The following is a 16,911-nucleotide window of genomic DNA, read 5'->3' on the forward strand; positions in this document are numbered from 1 at the left end:
AATTCACTTTTTCATGCCCTTCCCTCACTATCTTCCCTCTGTGTCGTTGATTTTGTAGCAGGAGATTTTTTGTAGGTATTGGGCTGTGTACCGAATTTCATACCTGTACGTGAAACGTAGCGGGAGGGGCACTTCGTTGAAATGTTGTAGGTGGCGCTATCGAGCCATTTTGCCATGCCTAATTCTGAAACTCATATGTAGATGTCTTCAGGCCAGGACTCTTATCAAACATCTGAAGTTTGGGGCAGATCGGACATTGTATGCCCGACTTACAACAGCTTCCTGTGTCATGGCGAACCATCGAACTTTGTGAGGCCGCCACTGACACGACCTTCAGGGAAAACATCACCAAGGCCTTTAGATTAGACTGTGCAAATATGACGTATCTTGATCTGATTAAATCTCTAGGAGAATCTCTGCAGAGAATCCAGTAGATGGCGATGACACTTTGCAAAGAAACACTACGTGCCTATAGACTAAACACGCAATATGCATGCGCATGATGTCACAGTTTTCACAAATTCATGTTTTTGTAGTTTACATGGAGACAATAATGGTCTCATTTTCAAAAACTTTGAAACCCTGTTTTTAAAAGTTTGCATTTTTAAGGCCCACAAAGCACTGTTGTTGTGTAAATGAACACAATGCATTTAAAGTTTCATTTGAAAATGGTGTCATGTAAATGTCCCCCTCAATTTGTCAGATAAGAGAGACATACAAATTGTGCAGAGCTGTGGGTCCCAGAGATGCATATAAACTCTACAGGTCCAGAGGAGAATCAAAGGCAATCAATTCAACTAAAAGGGGATGAGCCACCTTCATTCAAAGCTGTACAAAATGGCAAAGCCAAGCACTGGTGTGTGTTGTGGCATTTGTGTCAAAGTTTGCTAGGATGGAGCTTCTGAGAGGTGTGTTAGTGGTGGTTGTGATTGTTGTGTTTGATCTGCCTGATGCGTGGGGAAGTTTGATGCACAGTCAAAGTCCAAGAAGCATGGTGCAAAAATCAGATCCAGATTTCAGAAGTCCTGCCTTTTCTGCTCCAGAGCTCTGGAATCCTTTGCAAGCGGCTTCTCCATTTCAGAGTCCTTTGGGTCCTGCCTCCAGAGGCCTTGCACAGGAGCCTTTTGGCCTTCAGGAGAAGCAGCTGTTGCAGGGTCCAGTGAAGCCTTTGGATTGGAGGTATCCGGTCGTTCCCGAGGTGCAGAGCGAGTTGGCGGTGGACTTCCAGTTGAGGCAACCCGTGACTCCCAGCAGCGTAGCGGTTCAATGCGGAGAGAACCGGGTTCTTGTAGAAGTCCAGCAGGACTTGTTTAGCAATGGTCAGTTGATCCAGCCAACTGGTCTGTCTTTAGGTGGATGTCCTGTTGCTGGTCAGGACTCTGAGTCTAGGGTGCTCATCTTTGAGTATGAATTACAGGACTGCAACAGCGTGCAGATGGTAAGAACTCCTAAATCTTAATCGGTTGTTTGTTCAAATTGAGGATATCCAAAGTCCTCTTCAAGGACCGTCAGTTCACACTGCTGTTGTATGTTGTATTTGCAATGCCAGGGCAGCTGGCATAAACATTTCTTAAGGCCCGTTCATACCAATGCATGTTTTAAGCTCTGCAGTTGTTTTCTCCTGCTTGAAGTGTTTGTCCACCGTATTGCACAATGCACTTTCTCTCATTCATAATAATGATTACACCTTCATGAGGAACTGTCTTGTTTTAACTACAATCTCTTACAGATGAATGAGGATGAGCTTGTCTACACCTTCTCTCTTACCTACACCCCTGAGGCTCTTGCAGGTACTCCGATTACCCGGGCCGATGGTGCAATTGTTGGCGTTCAATGCCACTATCAAAGGTAAGTGACCTCTGTGACTTTCACTGCTTGTGCAACTGGGAGACCATTTAATGGGTACTTTCATGAACCACAGGCTACACAATGTAAGCAGTGATGCCTTGAGGCCAACATGGGTCCCTTATGCCTCAACCAAGGTTGGTGAAGAAGTCTTGATGTTCTCCCTGAAGCTCATGCTGGGTAAGTGCACTTTCTTTGGACCTTCGACCTTGCAAATGTGGCTCTTCCTAGGGTGTTCCTTCTCTTTTGTAGACGATTGGTCCTACCAGAGGCCTTCATACTCCTATTTCCTGGGTGGCGTTATTAACATCGAGGCATCTGTGAAGCAGTACAATCATGTGCCTCTGCGTGTGTTTGTGGACAGCTGTGTGGCCACTCAGGTGCCTGACGTGAACTCCCTTCCGAGATATTCCTTCATTGAGAATCATGGGTAAGGTCATGGCTCTTGATGCTATAGGACTGTTTTGTTTGCTCTTTTTAAACATTCATGAGTTGCTCTTTGTGGTGACTTTGTCGTCAGGTGCTTTGTGGATGCCAAGGCTACAGCTTCCAGCTCCCGCTTCATGCCTCGGTCCCAGGTTGACAAGATCCAGTTCCAGCTGGAGGCATTCATGTTCCAGGAGAGCACCAGTCCTTCTGTATGTACCACAAGAGTTAATTCGACTTCTCTTCCCATCTGCTTTGGTTTTCTGACTTGTCTGTCATCCCTTGTAGATCTACATAACATGTGTTCTGAAGGCAACTATTGCTTCTGCACCCAGTGACGCTCAGCGCAAATCCTGTTCCTTTGCCAATGGGTACGTTGCACTTATTCTTTTTTTAAAAAGCTGACTTTGCTCATGTTGAAAGTGCTTTGTCTTGTTGCAGGTGGTTTGCTGCTGATGGAAATGACCAAGTTTGTGGTTGCTGTGACTCAACATGTGGTCCTGATGGTGGAATTGCTGCTTCTCCCTATGGAGGTCGGTAGCTCTTGCTTTAAGGTTGCTTTTGATGTTTTAAGTGCTCCTAACTTTGCTCTTTTTCTTCTCTCTAGGTGTTCAGTGGGAAGGCAAGGCCACACTTGGTCCTGTAATTGTTCAAGGGCAAAAGAAAGTTTCTCAATAAAACTGACATCAATCCTTGCTTGTATCTGACTTGTCACTTTGCTTTTGACCTGGAAAGAGTGCCTTATTCTGCAAATGTGGTGGAACTGACTGTACCTTTGCAAGTCCCATTTAGTCTGAAACCCTATGGCTGCATGCTATGTGACTTGCAGAGGTACAGAAGTTATTATTTTTCTCCGTCTGGAATTTAAACGCGGGGCTAGTTGTAACAGGTTAACTTTCCACACATGCCGGGATGATGAAACCTAATGTATTTACTAGTTGCCATATCAACATTATTTAGAGAAACTGCACCAATTAATAATTCTTTGGACGCTCTCACTGAACATTTAACATAACAGACGTACATTTCTTAAGTTTATTGAAAATAAGACCAAGTTGAGAGTTCTTTTAATGCTGCTCTAACCAGCAGAAGACACTAGACGGGTTTAAATCCCAGTTGCACAGGTGGGGCATGTTGTAACTGTTACAATGTGCCCCTATTAGAACTATGCTATTCTATTGAGGAAAGAATGACAGTCAATGTTCAGAAGAAATTAGTATATTTTTAATGATGCCATTATTTTATTTGAAAGTTAATTTGTATTTTGTCTTGTTGTTTTATTTGATTGTATCTGATAACATCAAGCTGTCATGTTAATGTGCCCCACCTATGGGGCAGGTTGTCATATTTCACTTTCTTTCGGGGTAAATCGAAAGCATACACCGTATTAATGATTAGCAATCAAGGTTTACTGAGTTTTACACGATTCTTTTGTAGTGTGGTTTTTGGTGAAGTTTATTCAAATAAATATGGTCACCTGTGTAGCTACATTCTTCTCTCACTGCTGTTTCCTGATGGTTTATAGAACAATTACTCCGAGTCGCCCTCTGTCGTTTCACAGAATAGTACAACGGCGAGTGCGTCAAGTATAAACGCCTCGTCCGTTTGGGGATTGACAAAGTGTGTGCGTGTTGGTTGAAAACCTTTGCTAGGGGAAAGAATTGTGTTTTGGTAGTTTTAGTGCATTTTGAATGTGAAATGATCTGCTGTGCCGAGCTGAAAGTTTGTTAGGAGAACTGTGTGAAGAGTTTTGAAAAAGTGACCTAAGTATTGAGAAATGGGTCCTAGCAATTGTATATAAAAAAAAAACACTGTAAATGGCAAGAGGCATCCTGCACAGGCAAAGCAACAAATTCATATTATTCAACATATCCTAGCTTTTTACAGAAAATATTCAGATGTAACCCCCTTTGTAATAATTAACATTTTCATAAGTAACTGATTACAGTTACATTTATTTTGTAATTAAAGTATATATGAGTAGACTGGTCCCCTCTGTCTAAGGAGTCGAGGGTCTGTCCACATAAACCTCTCTTGTCCACTTGTGGAACACTTCAAACTGGCGACAGGGATTGCCCCGAGGGGAAGTGCTTAGGGAGGTTTGTGAGTGTGTTGCTAAATTTGGAACTACAGACTACTCTTACTATTTCTGCCATATAAAGATATTGTAAAAGTAGTAATGCTAGTCTACAAGCAAAGCGGAATGCACCAAACATCTACCCAAAGTACTTTGGGCAAGCTCCAGTAGCAAACCTGAGCATGAACCTTTTTATTTGTCTTCAATATGACAAATCTGACTAATTGGAGTCAATATAGGCCTACATCACATGCGTATCATTTTGATGAGAATTTTCTGGTAGCATAAGCTCCCATTTGGGCAAGTCTGGAGAATCATGACTGTTCATGAAGAGGGAGGGATTATCGTTAATTAGCCAAAATCTGTAGAATACAAAAAGACCAAAGGGCATCATCTCAACAGTGTGACTAGCTGTTGAACAATGGCAGGAAGCTGGTGTGCTGTTCAATCGCTGGCACTTTGTGTGTGGTTTTGTGCTTTTTGTCATGCTGTTCCACAGTGGAGTAATTTGCCCCAGTTTCCTCAGCAGGTTCAACAACAAGCTAGTCAACAGTTTCCTCAGAAGGTTCAACAACAAGCTAGTCAACAGTTTCCTCAGAAGGTTCAACAGTTTCCTCTGAAGGTTCAACAACAAGCTAGTCAACAGTTTCCTCTGAAGGTTCAACAGCTAGCTAGTCAACAGTTTCCTCTGAAGGTTCAACAACAAGCTAGTCAACAGTTTCCTCTGAAGGTTCAACAGCTAGCTAGTCAACAGTTTCCTCAGAAGGTTCAACAACAAGCTAGTCAACAGTTTCCTCAGAAGGTTCAACAACAAGCTAGTCAACAGTTTCCTCAGAAGGTTCAACAACAAGCTAGTCAACAGTTTCCTCAGAAGGTTCAACAACAAGCTAGTCAACAGTTTCCTCAGAAGGTTCAACAACAAGCTAGTCAACAGTTTCCTCAGCAGGTTCAACAACAAGCTAGTCAACAGTTTCCTCAGCAGGTTCAACAACAAGCTAGTCAACAGTTTCCTCAGCAGGTTCAACAACAAGCTAGTCAACAGTTTCCTCAGCAGGTTCAACAACAAGCTAGTCAACAGTTTCATCAGCAGGTTCAGTCTAAGCAGCCAGTGGCGCAGGCAGAGCCCCTTGACAAATGTGCTGTAGCTGATTATGAGCAGATCCAATGTGGCCCACCTGGTATCAGTGGTGCTGAGTGTGAAGCTATCAACTGCTGCTTTAACGGACAGCAGTGTTTCTATGGGAAGGCAGGTAAGAGTGAGTCAATGCAAAGGTGTTCATGTTAAACCACTCCTCAGTAATAACCTGCTCTTGTACCTTGTTCCAGTGACTGTCCAGTGTATAAGAGATGGTCAGTTTGTGGTAGTGGTGGCAAGAGATGTTACACTACCTCGCTTGAGCCTGGATTCAGTCCGTCTCCTGGGTGGAAACGACCCACCTTGCAGTCCTGTGGGATCCACACCTTCCTTTGCTATATACCAGTTCCCTGTCACTGCATGTGGCACAAGCATGATGGTGAGTAGCTGCTTGTGGTTCTGTTCTGCATGGCTTGGAATGGCCTGGATGCCAACAGTTACTATTTGCAGGAGGACGGTGGATATGTGGTGTATGAAAACCGAATGACCTCCTCGTATGAAGTGGGTGTCGGACCACTTGGTTCCATCACAAGGGACAGCCATTTTGAGTAGGCATTTTATTTTATTTAGAAAAAATATGAATCCTTGACAAAGGCTACAAGCTCACTATTTGTTGTCTAGGCTTCTCTTCCAGTGTAGGTACTCTGCTACTTCTGTGGAAGCTCTGGTTGTGGAGGTCAACACTGTTCCTGCACCTCCACCAGTAGCGGCTTCTGGACCCCTCAGGGTGGAGCTTAGACTGGCAAATGGTCAATGTGTCACCAAAGGCTGTGCAGAAGGTAAGTGTCTGTCCAAGTATGCATAAGTATTTTCTAAAACTCCAGGTTGCAGCAGTTTCTGGTTAAACGCTGGTTTTCTTCCTCAGGGGATGAGGCATACACGTCCTACTACGGTGATGCTGATTATCCCGTCACAAAAGTCCTGCGGGAGCCTGTGTATGTTGAGGTGCGCATTTTGGAGAGGACCGACCCCAACATTGTCCTAATGCTGGGACGTTGCTGGGCGACATCAACCCCCAGTCCACTCAGTCTACCCCAGTGGGACCTTCTGGTCGATGGGTGAGTAAGGCCAGTCTTTATCCATCTAGTGTGCTGTAAGGCACTTCTGACTGCCTCTTTACCTTTCAGATGCCCTTACCAGGATGACCGTTACCTGACCTCATTGGTTCCGGTGGCTGGATCTTCTGGTCTTCAGTTCCCAACCCACTACAAGCGCTTTGTTGTGAAGATGTTCACATTTGTGGATCCAGCATCACTGGCTCCTCTACAGGAAACCGTATGCTCTGCAGCCTTACCTGAATCCTTAATATTAGGTGTTGTTTTTCTTTCCGTGGCTTATCCCTTTCCCCCCTCTGTTAGATCTTCATCCACTGTAGTACAGCAGTGTGCCATCCCTCTTCTGGCTCCTGTGAGCAAAGCTGCACTAGGAAAAGTGAGTGCTTGTTGTAAACTGACTTCAGGAACCATGAGAATTTGGTTTTTAAATGCCTCACGATTCTACCACTTCTTTTCCAGGAAGAGATGCTAACGTCAAGACCATCTCTAGTGGGCAAACTGTGGTGTCTAGTGGAGAAGTTAACCTGGTCATGTGACTTTAGTAGTTTTAATAAACTTCTTAACTCAACTGTCTCTTTGGTATTGATCTTTCATGACTGTTCTCAGTTTGATTTATTGGGCTACACTACTAAACCAGAGTTCCCTTTTTTTGCTTCAAGGTTATGCTTGACTTGAACTAAACAAGCCAAGTTTCTGCCCAAACCTGACCTATTTGCCAAGTTCCAGTTGCTAACCTGGGTCCCTGTTCTTAATGGAATCTGTTTTGGTCTCTACTTGTGGCTTTATGGCTGGACTAACATAACTGCTTGTACTGATATTCAAGCATGCCAAGTCCCTCTGTTTTTTGCTAATGCTATTTGAAAGCCCCCCGAAGTCATGCAAGTACAGCATTGCATCTGCAATGAAATCAGTATCAACCTGCATTGTCCTTTTTAATCCCAAATTGTGACCAGCCTTTTTTCTTTAGGCTAGCCCCAATGTTTATTGAAAAGTAGACTGGTGCTTTAATAAAAGCTGGTTTAGTCCCTTAACTGGTGTATCACACCTGAGTTGCTGTCTGAGGGCCTGTTTACACCTGGTACTAAAGCGTTTATCAGTCCAATCACAAGTGGACTATGCTAAATACAGGTGTAAATGCGGTCTAAAATGTTTTAAACTTTTTTGACTTTTAACCTTCACTCATGAAAGGGGTCTTTATAAACCGTTTCCAGAGTGTGACATTAACTGGTCTAAACCATGTCGCTTCTGTAGATTTGGACAAAATAAGCTACTTTGTTTAACTGTCTGTGCTTGTTGTTGCTGCACCATTAAAAACAGAACGTGGAAGGCAATTTGACTAGTATCCATGCTGTCAAGGAAATGCATCCCATTTGAATTATATTTAACTGGTTTGAAGAGCTAACTGTTGGTGTATTAGGTTTGTGAAATACACATTTCAAAATGGGGTCTACTATTATATTTGTCCATTTTAGTGTCCCATCATTAACTTAAGTCTTAGTCCTGTTAACTCTTCTTGCTCTTTGTATCACACATTTTTCCTAGAGACATTTTGGTGGAAAATTTGACAAAACGTAGGTCTGTGGCCAGTTGCATAAACTGCTGATGTTCAAGAATAAGAAGCTGAGGGCAAGTGGACAAAAATGAATGACTGTGTTTCAATTCACTTTTTCATGCCCTTCCCTCACTATCTTCCCTCTGTGTCGTTGATTTTGTAGCAGGAGATTTTTTGTAGGTATTGGGCTGTGTACCGAATTTCATACCTGTACGTGAAACGTAGCGGGAGGGGCACTTCGTTGAAATGTTGTAGGTGGCGCTATCGAGCCATTTTGCCATGCCTAATTCTGAAACTCATATGTAGATGTCTTCAGGCCAGGACTCTTATCAAACATCTGAAGTTTGGGGCAGATCGGACATTGTATGCCCGACTTACAACAGCTTCCTGTGTCATGGCGAACCATCGAACTTTGTGAGGCCGCCACTGACACGACCTTCAGGGAAAACATCACCAAGGCCTTTAGATTAGACTGTGCAAATATGACGTATCTTGATCTGATTAAATCTCTAGGAGAATCTCTGCAGAGAATCCAGTAGATGGCGATGACACTTTGCAAAGAAACACTACGTGCCTATAGACTAAACACGCAATATGCATGCGCATGATGTCACAGTTTTCACAAATTCATGTTTTTGTAGTTTACATGGAGACAATAATGGTCTCATTTTCAAAAACTTTGAAACCCTGTTTTTAAAAGTTTGCATTTTTAAGGCCCACAAAGCACTGTTGTTGTGTAAATGAACACAATGCATTTAAAGTTTCATTTGAAAATGGTGTCATGTAAATGTCCCCCTCAATTTGTCAGATAAGAGAGACATACAAATTGTGCAGAGCTGTGGGTCCCAGAGATGCATATAAACTCTACAGGTCCAGAGGAGAATCAAAGGCAATCAATTCAACTAAAAGGGGATGAGCCACCTTCATTCAAAGCTGTACAAAATGGCAAAGCCAAGCACTGGTGTGTGTTGTGGCATTTGTGTCAAAGTTTGCTAGGATGGAGCTTCTGAGAGGTGTGTTAGTGGTGGTTGTGATTGTTGTGTTTGATCTGCCTGATGCGTGGGGAAGTTTGATGCACAGTCAAAGTCCAAGAAGCATGGTGCAAAAATCAGATCCAGATTTCAGAAGTCCTGCCTTTTCTGCTCCAGAGCTCTGGAATCCTTTGCAAGCGGCTTCTCCATTTCAGAGTCCTTTGGGTCCTGCCTCCAGAGGCCTTGCACAGGAGCCTTTTGGCCTTCAGGAGAAGCAGCTGTTGCAGGGTCCAGTGAAGCCTTTGGATTGGAGGTATCCGGTCGTTCCCGAGGTGCAGAGCGAGTTGGCGGTGGACTTCCAGTTGAGGCAACCCGTGACTCCCAGCAGCGTAGCGGTTCAATGCGGAGAGAACCGGGTTCTTGTAGAAGTCCAGCAGGACTTGTTTAGCAATGGTCAGTTGATCCAGCCAACTGGTCTGTCTTTAGGTGGATGTCCTGTTGCTGGTCAGGACTCTGAGTCTAGGGTGCTCATCTTTGAGTATGAATTACAGGACTGCAACAGCGTGCAGATGGTAAGAACTCCTAAATCTTAATCGGTTGTTTGTTCAAATTGAGGATATCCAAAGTCCTCTTCAAGGACCGTCAGTTCACACTGCTGTTGTATGTTGTATTTGCAATGCCAGGGCAGCTGGCATAAACATTTCTTAAGGCCCGTTCATACCAATGCATGTTTTAAGCTCTGCAGTTGTTTTCTCCTGCTTGAAGTGTTTGTCCACCGTATTGCACAATGCACTTTCTCTCATTCATAATAATGATTACACCTTCATGAGGAACTGTCTTGTTTTAACTACAATCTCTTACAGATGAATGAGGATGAGCTTGTCTACACCTTCTCTCTTACCTACACCCCTGAGGCTCTTGCAGGTACTCCGATTACCCGGGCCGATGGTGCAATTGTTGGCGTTCAATGCCACTATCAAAGGTAAGTGACCTCTGTGACTTTCACTGCTTGTGCAACTGGGAGACCATTTAATGGGTACTTTCATGAACCACAGGCTACACAATGTAAGCAGTGATGCCTTGAGGCCAACATGGGTCCCTTATGCCTCAACCAAGGTTGGTGAAGAAGTCTTGATGTTCTCCCTGAAGCTCATGCTGGGTAAGTGCACTTTCTTTGGACCTTCGACCTTGCAAATGTGGCTCTTCCTAGGGTGTTCCTTCTCTTTTGTAGACGATTGGTCCTACCAGAGGCCTTCATACTCCTATTTCCTGGGTGGCGTTATTAACATCGAGGCATCTGTGAAGCAGTACAATCATGTGCCTCTGCGTGTGTTTGTGGACAGCTGTGTGGCCACTCAGGTGCCTGACGTGAACTCCCTTCCGAGATATTCCTTCATTGAGAATCATGGGTAAGGTCATGGCTCTTGATGCTATAGGACTGTTTTGTTTGCTCTTTTTAAACATTCATGAGTTGCTCTTTGTGGTGACTTTGTCGTCAGGTGCTTTGTGGATGCCAAGGCTACAGCTTCCAGCTCCCGCTTCATGCCTCGGTCCCAGGTTGACAAGATCCAGTTCCAGCTGGAGGCATTCATGTTCCAGGAGAGCACCAGTCCTTCTGTATGTACCACAAGAGTTAATTCGACTTCTCTTCCCATCTGCTTTGGTTTTCTGACTTGTCTGTCATCCCTTGTAGATCTACATAACATGTGTTCTGAAGGCAACTATTGCTTCTGCACCCAGTGACGCTCAGCGCAAATCCTGTTCCTTTGCCAATGGGTACGTTGCACTTATTCTTTTTTTAAAAAGCTGACTTTGCTCATGTTGAAAGTGCTTTGTCTTGTTGCAGGTGGTTTGCTGCTGATGGAAATGACCAAGTTTGTGGTTGCTGTGACTCAACATGTGGTCCTGATGGTGGAATTGCTGCTTCTCCCTATGGAGGTCGGTAGCTCTTGCTTTAAGGTTGCTTTTGATGTTTTAAGTGCTCCTAACTTTGCTCTTTTTCTTCTCTCTAGGTGTTCAGTGGGAAGGCAAGGCCACACTTGGTCCTGTAATTGTTCAAGGGCAAAAGAAAGTTTCTCAATAAAACTGACATCAATCCTTGCTTGTATCTGACTTGTCACTTTGCTTTTGACCTGGAAAGAGTGCCTTATTCTGCAAATGTGGTGGAACTGACTGTACCTTTGCAAGTCCCATTTAGTCTGAAACCCTATGGCTGCATGCTATGTGACTTGCAGAGGTACAGAAGTTATTATTTTTCTCCGTCTGGAATTTAAACGCGGGGCTAGTTGTAACAGGTTAACTTTCCACACATGCCGGGATGATGAAACCTAATGTATTTACTAGTTGCCATATCAACATTATTTAGAGAAACTGCACCAATTAATAATTCTTTGGACGCTCTCACTGAACATTTAACATAACAGACGTACATTTCTTAAGTTTATTGAAAATAAGACCAAGTTGAGAGTTCTTTTAATGCTGCTCTAACCAGCAGAAGACACTAGACGGGTTTAAATCCCAGTTGCACAGGTGGGGCATGTTGTAACTGTTACAATGTGCCCCTATTAGAACTATGCTATTCTATTGAGGAAAGAATGACAGTCAATGTTCAGAAGAAATTAGTATATTTTTAATGATGCCATTATTTTATTTGAAAGTTAATTTGTATTTTGTCTTGTTGTTTTATTTGATTGTATCTGATAACATCAAGCTGTCATGTTAATGTGCCCCACCTATGGGGCAGGTTGTCATATTTCACTTTCTTTCGGGGTAAATCGAAAGCATACACCGTATTAATGATTAGCAATCAAGGTTTACTGAGTTTTACACGATTCTTTTGTAGTGTGGTTTTTGGTGAAGTTTATTCAAATAAATATGGTCACCTGTGTAGCTACATTCTTCTCTCACTGCTGTTTCCTGATGGTTTATAGAACAATTACTCCGAGTCGCCCTCTGTCGTTTCACAGAATAGTACAACGGCGAGTGCGTCAAGTATAAACGCCTCGTCCGTTTGGGGATTGACAAAGTGTGTGCGTGTTGGTTGAAAACCTTTGCTAGGGGAAAGAATTGTGTTTTGGTAGTTTTAGTGCATTTTGAATGTGAAATGATCTGCTGTGCCGAGCTGAAAGTTTGTTAGGAGAACTGTGTGAAGAGTTTTGAAAAAGTGACCTAAGTATTGAGAAATGGGTCCTAGCAATTGTATATAAAAAAAAAACACTGTAAATGGCAAGAGGCATCCTGCACAGGCAAAGCAACAAATTCATATTATTCAACATATCCTAGCTTTTTACAGAAAATATTCAGATGTAACCCCCTTTGTAATAATTAACATTTTCATAAGTAACTGATTACAGTTACATTTATTTTGTAATTAAAGTATATATGAGTAGACTGGTCCCCTCTGTCTAAGGAGTCGAGGGTCTGTCCACATAAACCTCTCTTGTCCACTTGTGGAACACTTCAAACTGGCGACAGGGATTGCCCCGAGGGGAAGTGCTTAGGGAGGTTTGTGAGTGTGTTGCTAAATTTGGAACTACAGACTACTCTTACTATTTCTGCCATATAAAGATATTGTAAAAGTAGTAATGCTAGTCTACAAGCAAAGCGGAATGCACCAAACATCTACCCAAAGTACTTTGGGCAAGCTCCAGTAGCAAACCTGAGCATGAACCTTTTTATTTGTCTTCAATATGACAAATCTGACTAATTGGAGTCAATATAGGCCTACATCACATGCGTATCATTTTGATGAGAATTTTCTGGTAGCATAAGCTCCCATTTGGGCAAGTCTGGAGAATCATGACTGTTCATGAAGAGGGAGGGATTATCGTTAATTAGCCAAAATCTGTAGAATACAAAAAGACCAAAGGGCATCATCTCAACAGTGTGACTAGCTGTTGAACAATGGCAGGAAGCTGGTGTGCTGTTCAATCGCTGGCACTTTGTGTGTGGTTTTGTGCTTTTTGTCATGCTGTTCCACAGTGGAGTAATTTGCCCCAGTTTCCTCAGCAGGTTCAACAACAAGCTAGTCAACAGTTTCCTCAGAAGGTTCAACAACAAGCTAGTCAACAGTTTCCTCTGAAGGTTCAACAACAAGCTAGTCAACAGTTTCCTCTGAAGGTTCAACAACAAGCTAGTCAACAGTTTCCTCTGAAGGTTCAACAGCTAGCTAGTCAACAGTTTCCTCAGAAGGTTCAACAACAAGCTAGTCAACAGTTTCCTCAGAAGGTTCAACAACAAGCTAGTCAACAGTTTCCTCAGAAGGTTCAACAACAAGCTAGTCAACAGTTTCCTCAGAAGGTTCAACAACAAGCTAGTCAACAGTTTCCTCAGCAGGTTCAACAACAAGCTAGTCAACAGTTTCCTCAGCAGGTTCAACAACAAGCTAGTCAACAGTTTCCTCAGCAGGTTCAACAACAAGCTAGTCAACAGTTTCCTCAGCAGGTTCAACAACAAGCTAGTCAACAGTTTCCTCAGCAGGTTCAACAACAAGCTAGTCAACAGTTTCATCAGCAGGTTCAGTCTAAGCAGCCAGTGGCGCAGGCAGAGCCCCTTGACAAATGTGCTGTAGCTGATTATGAGCAGATCCAATGTGGCCCACCTGGTATCAGTGGTGCTGAGTGTGAAGCTATCAACTGCTGCTTTAACGGACAGCAGTGTTTCTATGGGAAGGCAGGTAAGAGTGAGTCAATGCAAAGGTGTTCATGTTAAACCACTCCTCAGTAATAACCTGCTCTTGTACCTTGTTCCAGTGACTGTCCAGTGTATAAGAGATGGTCAGTTTGTGGTAGTGGTGGCAAGAGATGTTACACTACCTCGCTTGAGCCTGGATTCAGTCCGTCTCCTGGGTGGAAACGACCCACCTTGCAGTCCTGTGGGATCCACACCTTCCTTTGCTATATACCAGTTCCCTGTCACTGCATGTGGCACAAGCATGATGGTGAGTAGCTGCTTGTGGTTCTGTTCTGCATGGCTTGGAATGGCCTGGATGCCAACAGTTACTATTTGCAGGAGGACGGTGGATATGTGGTGTATGAAAACCGAATGACCTCCTCGTATGAAGTGGGTGTCGGACCACTTGGTTCCATCACAAGGGACAGCCATTTTGAGTAGGCATTTTATTTTATTTAGAAAAAATATGAATCCTTGACAAAGGCTACAAGCTCACTATTTGTTGTCTAGGCTTCTCTTCCAGTGTAGGTACTCTGCTACTTCTGTGGAAGCTCTGGTTGTGGAGGTCAACACTGTTCCTGCACCTCCACCAGTAGCGGCTTCTGGACCCCTCAGGGTGGAGCTTAGACTGGCAAATGGTCAATGTGTCACCAAAGGCTGTGCAGAAGGTAAGTGTCTGTCCAAGTATGCATAAGTATTTTCTAAAACTCCAGGTTGCAGCAGTTTCTGGTTAAACGCTGGTTTTCTTCCTCAGGGGATGAGGCATACACGTCCTACTACGGTGATGCTGATTATCCCGTCACAAAAGTCCTGCGGGAGCCTGTGTATGTTGAGGTGCGCATTTTGGAGAGGACCGACCCCAACATTGTCCTAATGCTGGGACGTTGCTGGGCGACATCAACCCCCAGTCCACTCAGTCTACCCCAGTGGGACCTTCTGGTCGATGGGTGAGTAAGGCCAGTCTTTATCCATCTAGTGTGCTGTAAGGCACTTCTGACTGCCTCTTTACCTTTCAGATGCCCTTACCAGGATGACCGTTACCTGACCTCATTGGTTCCGGTGGCTGGATCTTCTGGTCTTCAGTTCCCAACCCACTACAAGCGCTTTGTTGTGAAGATGTTCACATTTGTGGATCCAGCATCACTGGCTCCTCTACAGGAAACCGTATGCTCTGCAGCCTTACCTGAATCCTTAATATTAGGTGTTGTTTTTCTTTCCGTGGCTTATCCCTTTCCCCCCTCTGTTAGATCTTCATCCACTGTAGTACAGCAGTGTGCCATCCCTCTTCTGGCTCCTGTGAGCAAAGCTGCACTAGGAAAAGTGAGTGCTTGTTGTAAACTGACTTCAGGAACCATGAGAATTTGGTTTTTAAATGCCTCACGATTCTACCACTTCTTTTCCAGGAAGAGATGCTAACGTCAAGACCATCTCTAGTGGGCAAACTGTGGTGTCTAGTGGAGAAGTTAACCTGGTCATGTGACTTTAGTAGTTTTAATAAACTTCTTAACTCAACTGTCTCTTTGGTATTGATCTTTCATGACTGTTCTCAGTTTGATTTATTGGGCTACACTACTAAACCAGAGTTCCCTTTTTTTGCTTCAAGGTTATGCTTGACTTGAACTAAACAAGCCAAGTTTCTGCCCAAACCTGACCTATTTGCCAAGTTCCAGTTGCTAACCTGGGTCCCTGTTCTTAATGGAATCTGTTTTGGTCTCTACTTGTGGCTTTATGGCTGGACTAACATAACTGCTTGTACTGATATTCAAGCATGCCAAGTCCCTCTGTTTTTTGCTAATGCTATTTGAAAGCCCCCCGAAGTCATGCAAGTACAGCATTGCATCTGCAATGAAATCAGTATCAACCTGCATTGTCCTTTTTAATCCCAAATTGTGACCAGCCTTTTTTCTTTAGGCTAGCCCCAATGTTTATTGAAAAGTAGACTGGTGCTTTAATAAAAGCTGGTTTAGTCCCTTAACTGGTGTATCACACCTGAGTTGCTGTCTGAGGGCCTGTTTACACCTGGTACTAAAGCGTTTATCAGTCCAATCACAAGTGGACTATGCTAAATACAGGTGTAAATGCGGTCTAAAATGTTTTAAACTTTTTTGACTTTTAACCTTCACTCATGAAAGGGGTCTTTATAAACCGTTTCCAGAGTGTGACATTAACTGGTCTAAACCATGTCGCTTCTGTAGATTTGGACAAAATAAGCTACTTTGTTTAACTGTCTGTGCTTGTTGTTGCTGCACCATTAAAAACAGAACGTGGAAGGCAATTTGACTAGTATCCATGCTGTCAAGGAAATGCATCCCATTTGAATTATATTTAACTGGTTTGAAGAGCTAACTGTTGGTGTATTAGGTTTGTGAAATACACATTTCAAAATGGGGTCTACTATTATATTTGTCCATTTTAGTGTCCCATCATTAACTTAAGTCTTAGTCCTGTTAACTCTTCTTGCTCTTTGTATCACACATTTTTCCTAGAGACATTTTGGTGGAAAATTTGACAAAACGTAGGTCTGTGGCCAGTTGCATAAACTGCTGATGTTCAAGAATAAGAAGCTGAGGGCAAGTGGACAAAAATGAATGACTGTGTTTCAATTCACTTTTTCATGCCCTTCCCTCACTATCTTCCCTCTGTGTCGTTGATTTTGTAGCAGGAGATTTTTTGTAGGTATTGGGCTGTGTACCGAATTTCATACCTGTACGTGAAACGTAGCGGGAGGGGCACTTCGTTGAAATGTTGTAGGTGGCGCTATCGAGCCATTTTGCCATGCCTAATTCTGAAACTCATATGTAGATGTCTTCAGGCCAGGACTCTTATCAAACATCTGAAGTTTGGGGCAGATCGGACATTGTATGCCCGACTTACAACAGCTTCCTGTGTCATGGCGAACCATCGAACTTTGTGAGGCCGCCACTGACACGACCTTCAGGGAAAACATCACCAAGGCCTTTAGATTAGACTGTGCAAATATGACGTATCTTGATCTGATTAAATCTCTAGGAGAATCTCTGCAGAGAATCCAGTAGATGGCGATGACACTTTGCAAAGAAACACTACGTGCCTATAGACTAAACACGCAATATGCATGCGCATGATGTCACAGTTTTCACAAATTCATGTTTTTGTAGTTTACATGGAGACAATAATGGTCTCATTTTCAAAAACTTTGA

At 43.3% G+C, this 16,911-nt stretch overlaps 1 protein-coding gene across 1 annotated transcript in view; it reads left to right on the forward strand.

The window, feature by feature from the left end:
* Nucleotides 1-15,052, forward strand: part of LOC307122483 (uncharacterized protein) — a gene marked incomplete at both ends in the record, with an annotated part of 98,713 nt that extends 83,661 nt beyond the window's left edge. Inside the window, 14 exons of the mRNA XM_079846462.1 lie at nucleotides 5,416-5,598; nucleotides 5,675-5,862; nucleotides 5,934-6,031; nucleotides 6,105-6,262; nucleotides 6,349-6,541; nucleotides 6,611-6,758; nucleotides 6,842-6,914; nucleotides 13,554-13,736; nucleotides 13,813-14,000; nucleotides 14,072-14,169; nucleotides 14,243-14,400; nucleotides 14,487-14,679; nucleotides 14,749-14,896; nucleotides 14,980-15,052. Of these exons, the coding sequence (XP_079702588.1) occupies nucleotides 5,416-5,598; nucleotides 5,675-5,862; nucleotides 5,934-6,031; nucleotides 6,105-6,262; nucleotides 6,349-6,541; nucleotides 6,611-6,758; nucleotides 6,842-6,914; nucleotides 13,554-13,736; nucleotides 13,813-14,000; nucleotides 14,072-14,169; nucleotides 14,243-14,400; nucleotides 14,487-14,679; nucleotides 14,749-14,896; nucleotides 14,980-15,052 (2,082 nt within the window). The remainder of the gene's footprint in view (nucleotides 1-5,415; nucleotides 5,599-5,674; nucleotides 5,863-5,933; nucleotides 6,032-6,104; nucleotides 6,263-6,348; nucleotides 6,542-6,610; nucleotides 6,759-6,841; nucleotides 6,915-13,553; nucleotides 13,737-13,812; nucleotides 14,001-14,071; nucleotides 14,170-14,242; nucleotides 14,401-14,486; nucleotides 14,680-14,748; nucleotides 14,897-14,979) is intronic.
* Nucleotides 15,053-16,911: the final 1,859 nt, after the last annotated feature.

Source organism: Gobio gobio, assembly GCF_949357685.1.
Source record: "Gobio gobio genome assembly, contig: scaffold_121, whole genome shotgun sequence".
Classification (NCBI taxonomy): domain Eukaryota; kingdom Metazoa; phylum Chordata; class Actinopteri; order Cypriniformes; family Gobionidae; genus Gobio; species Gobio gobio.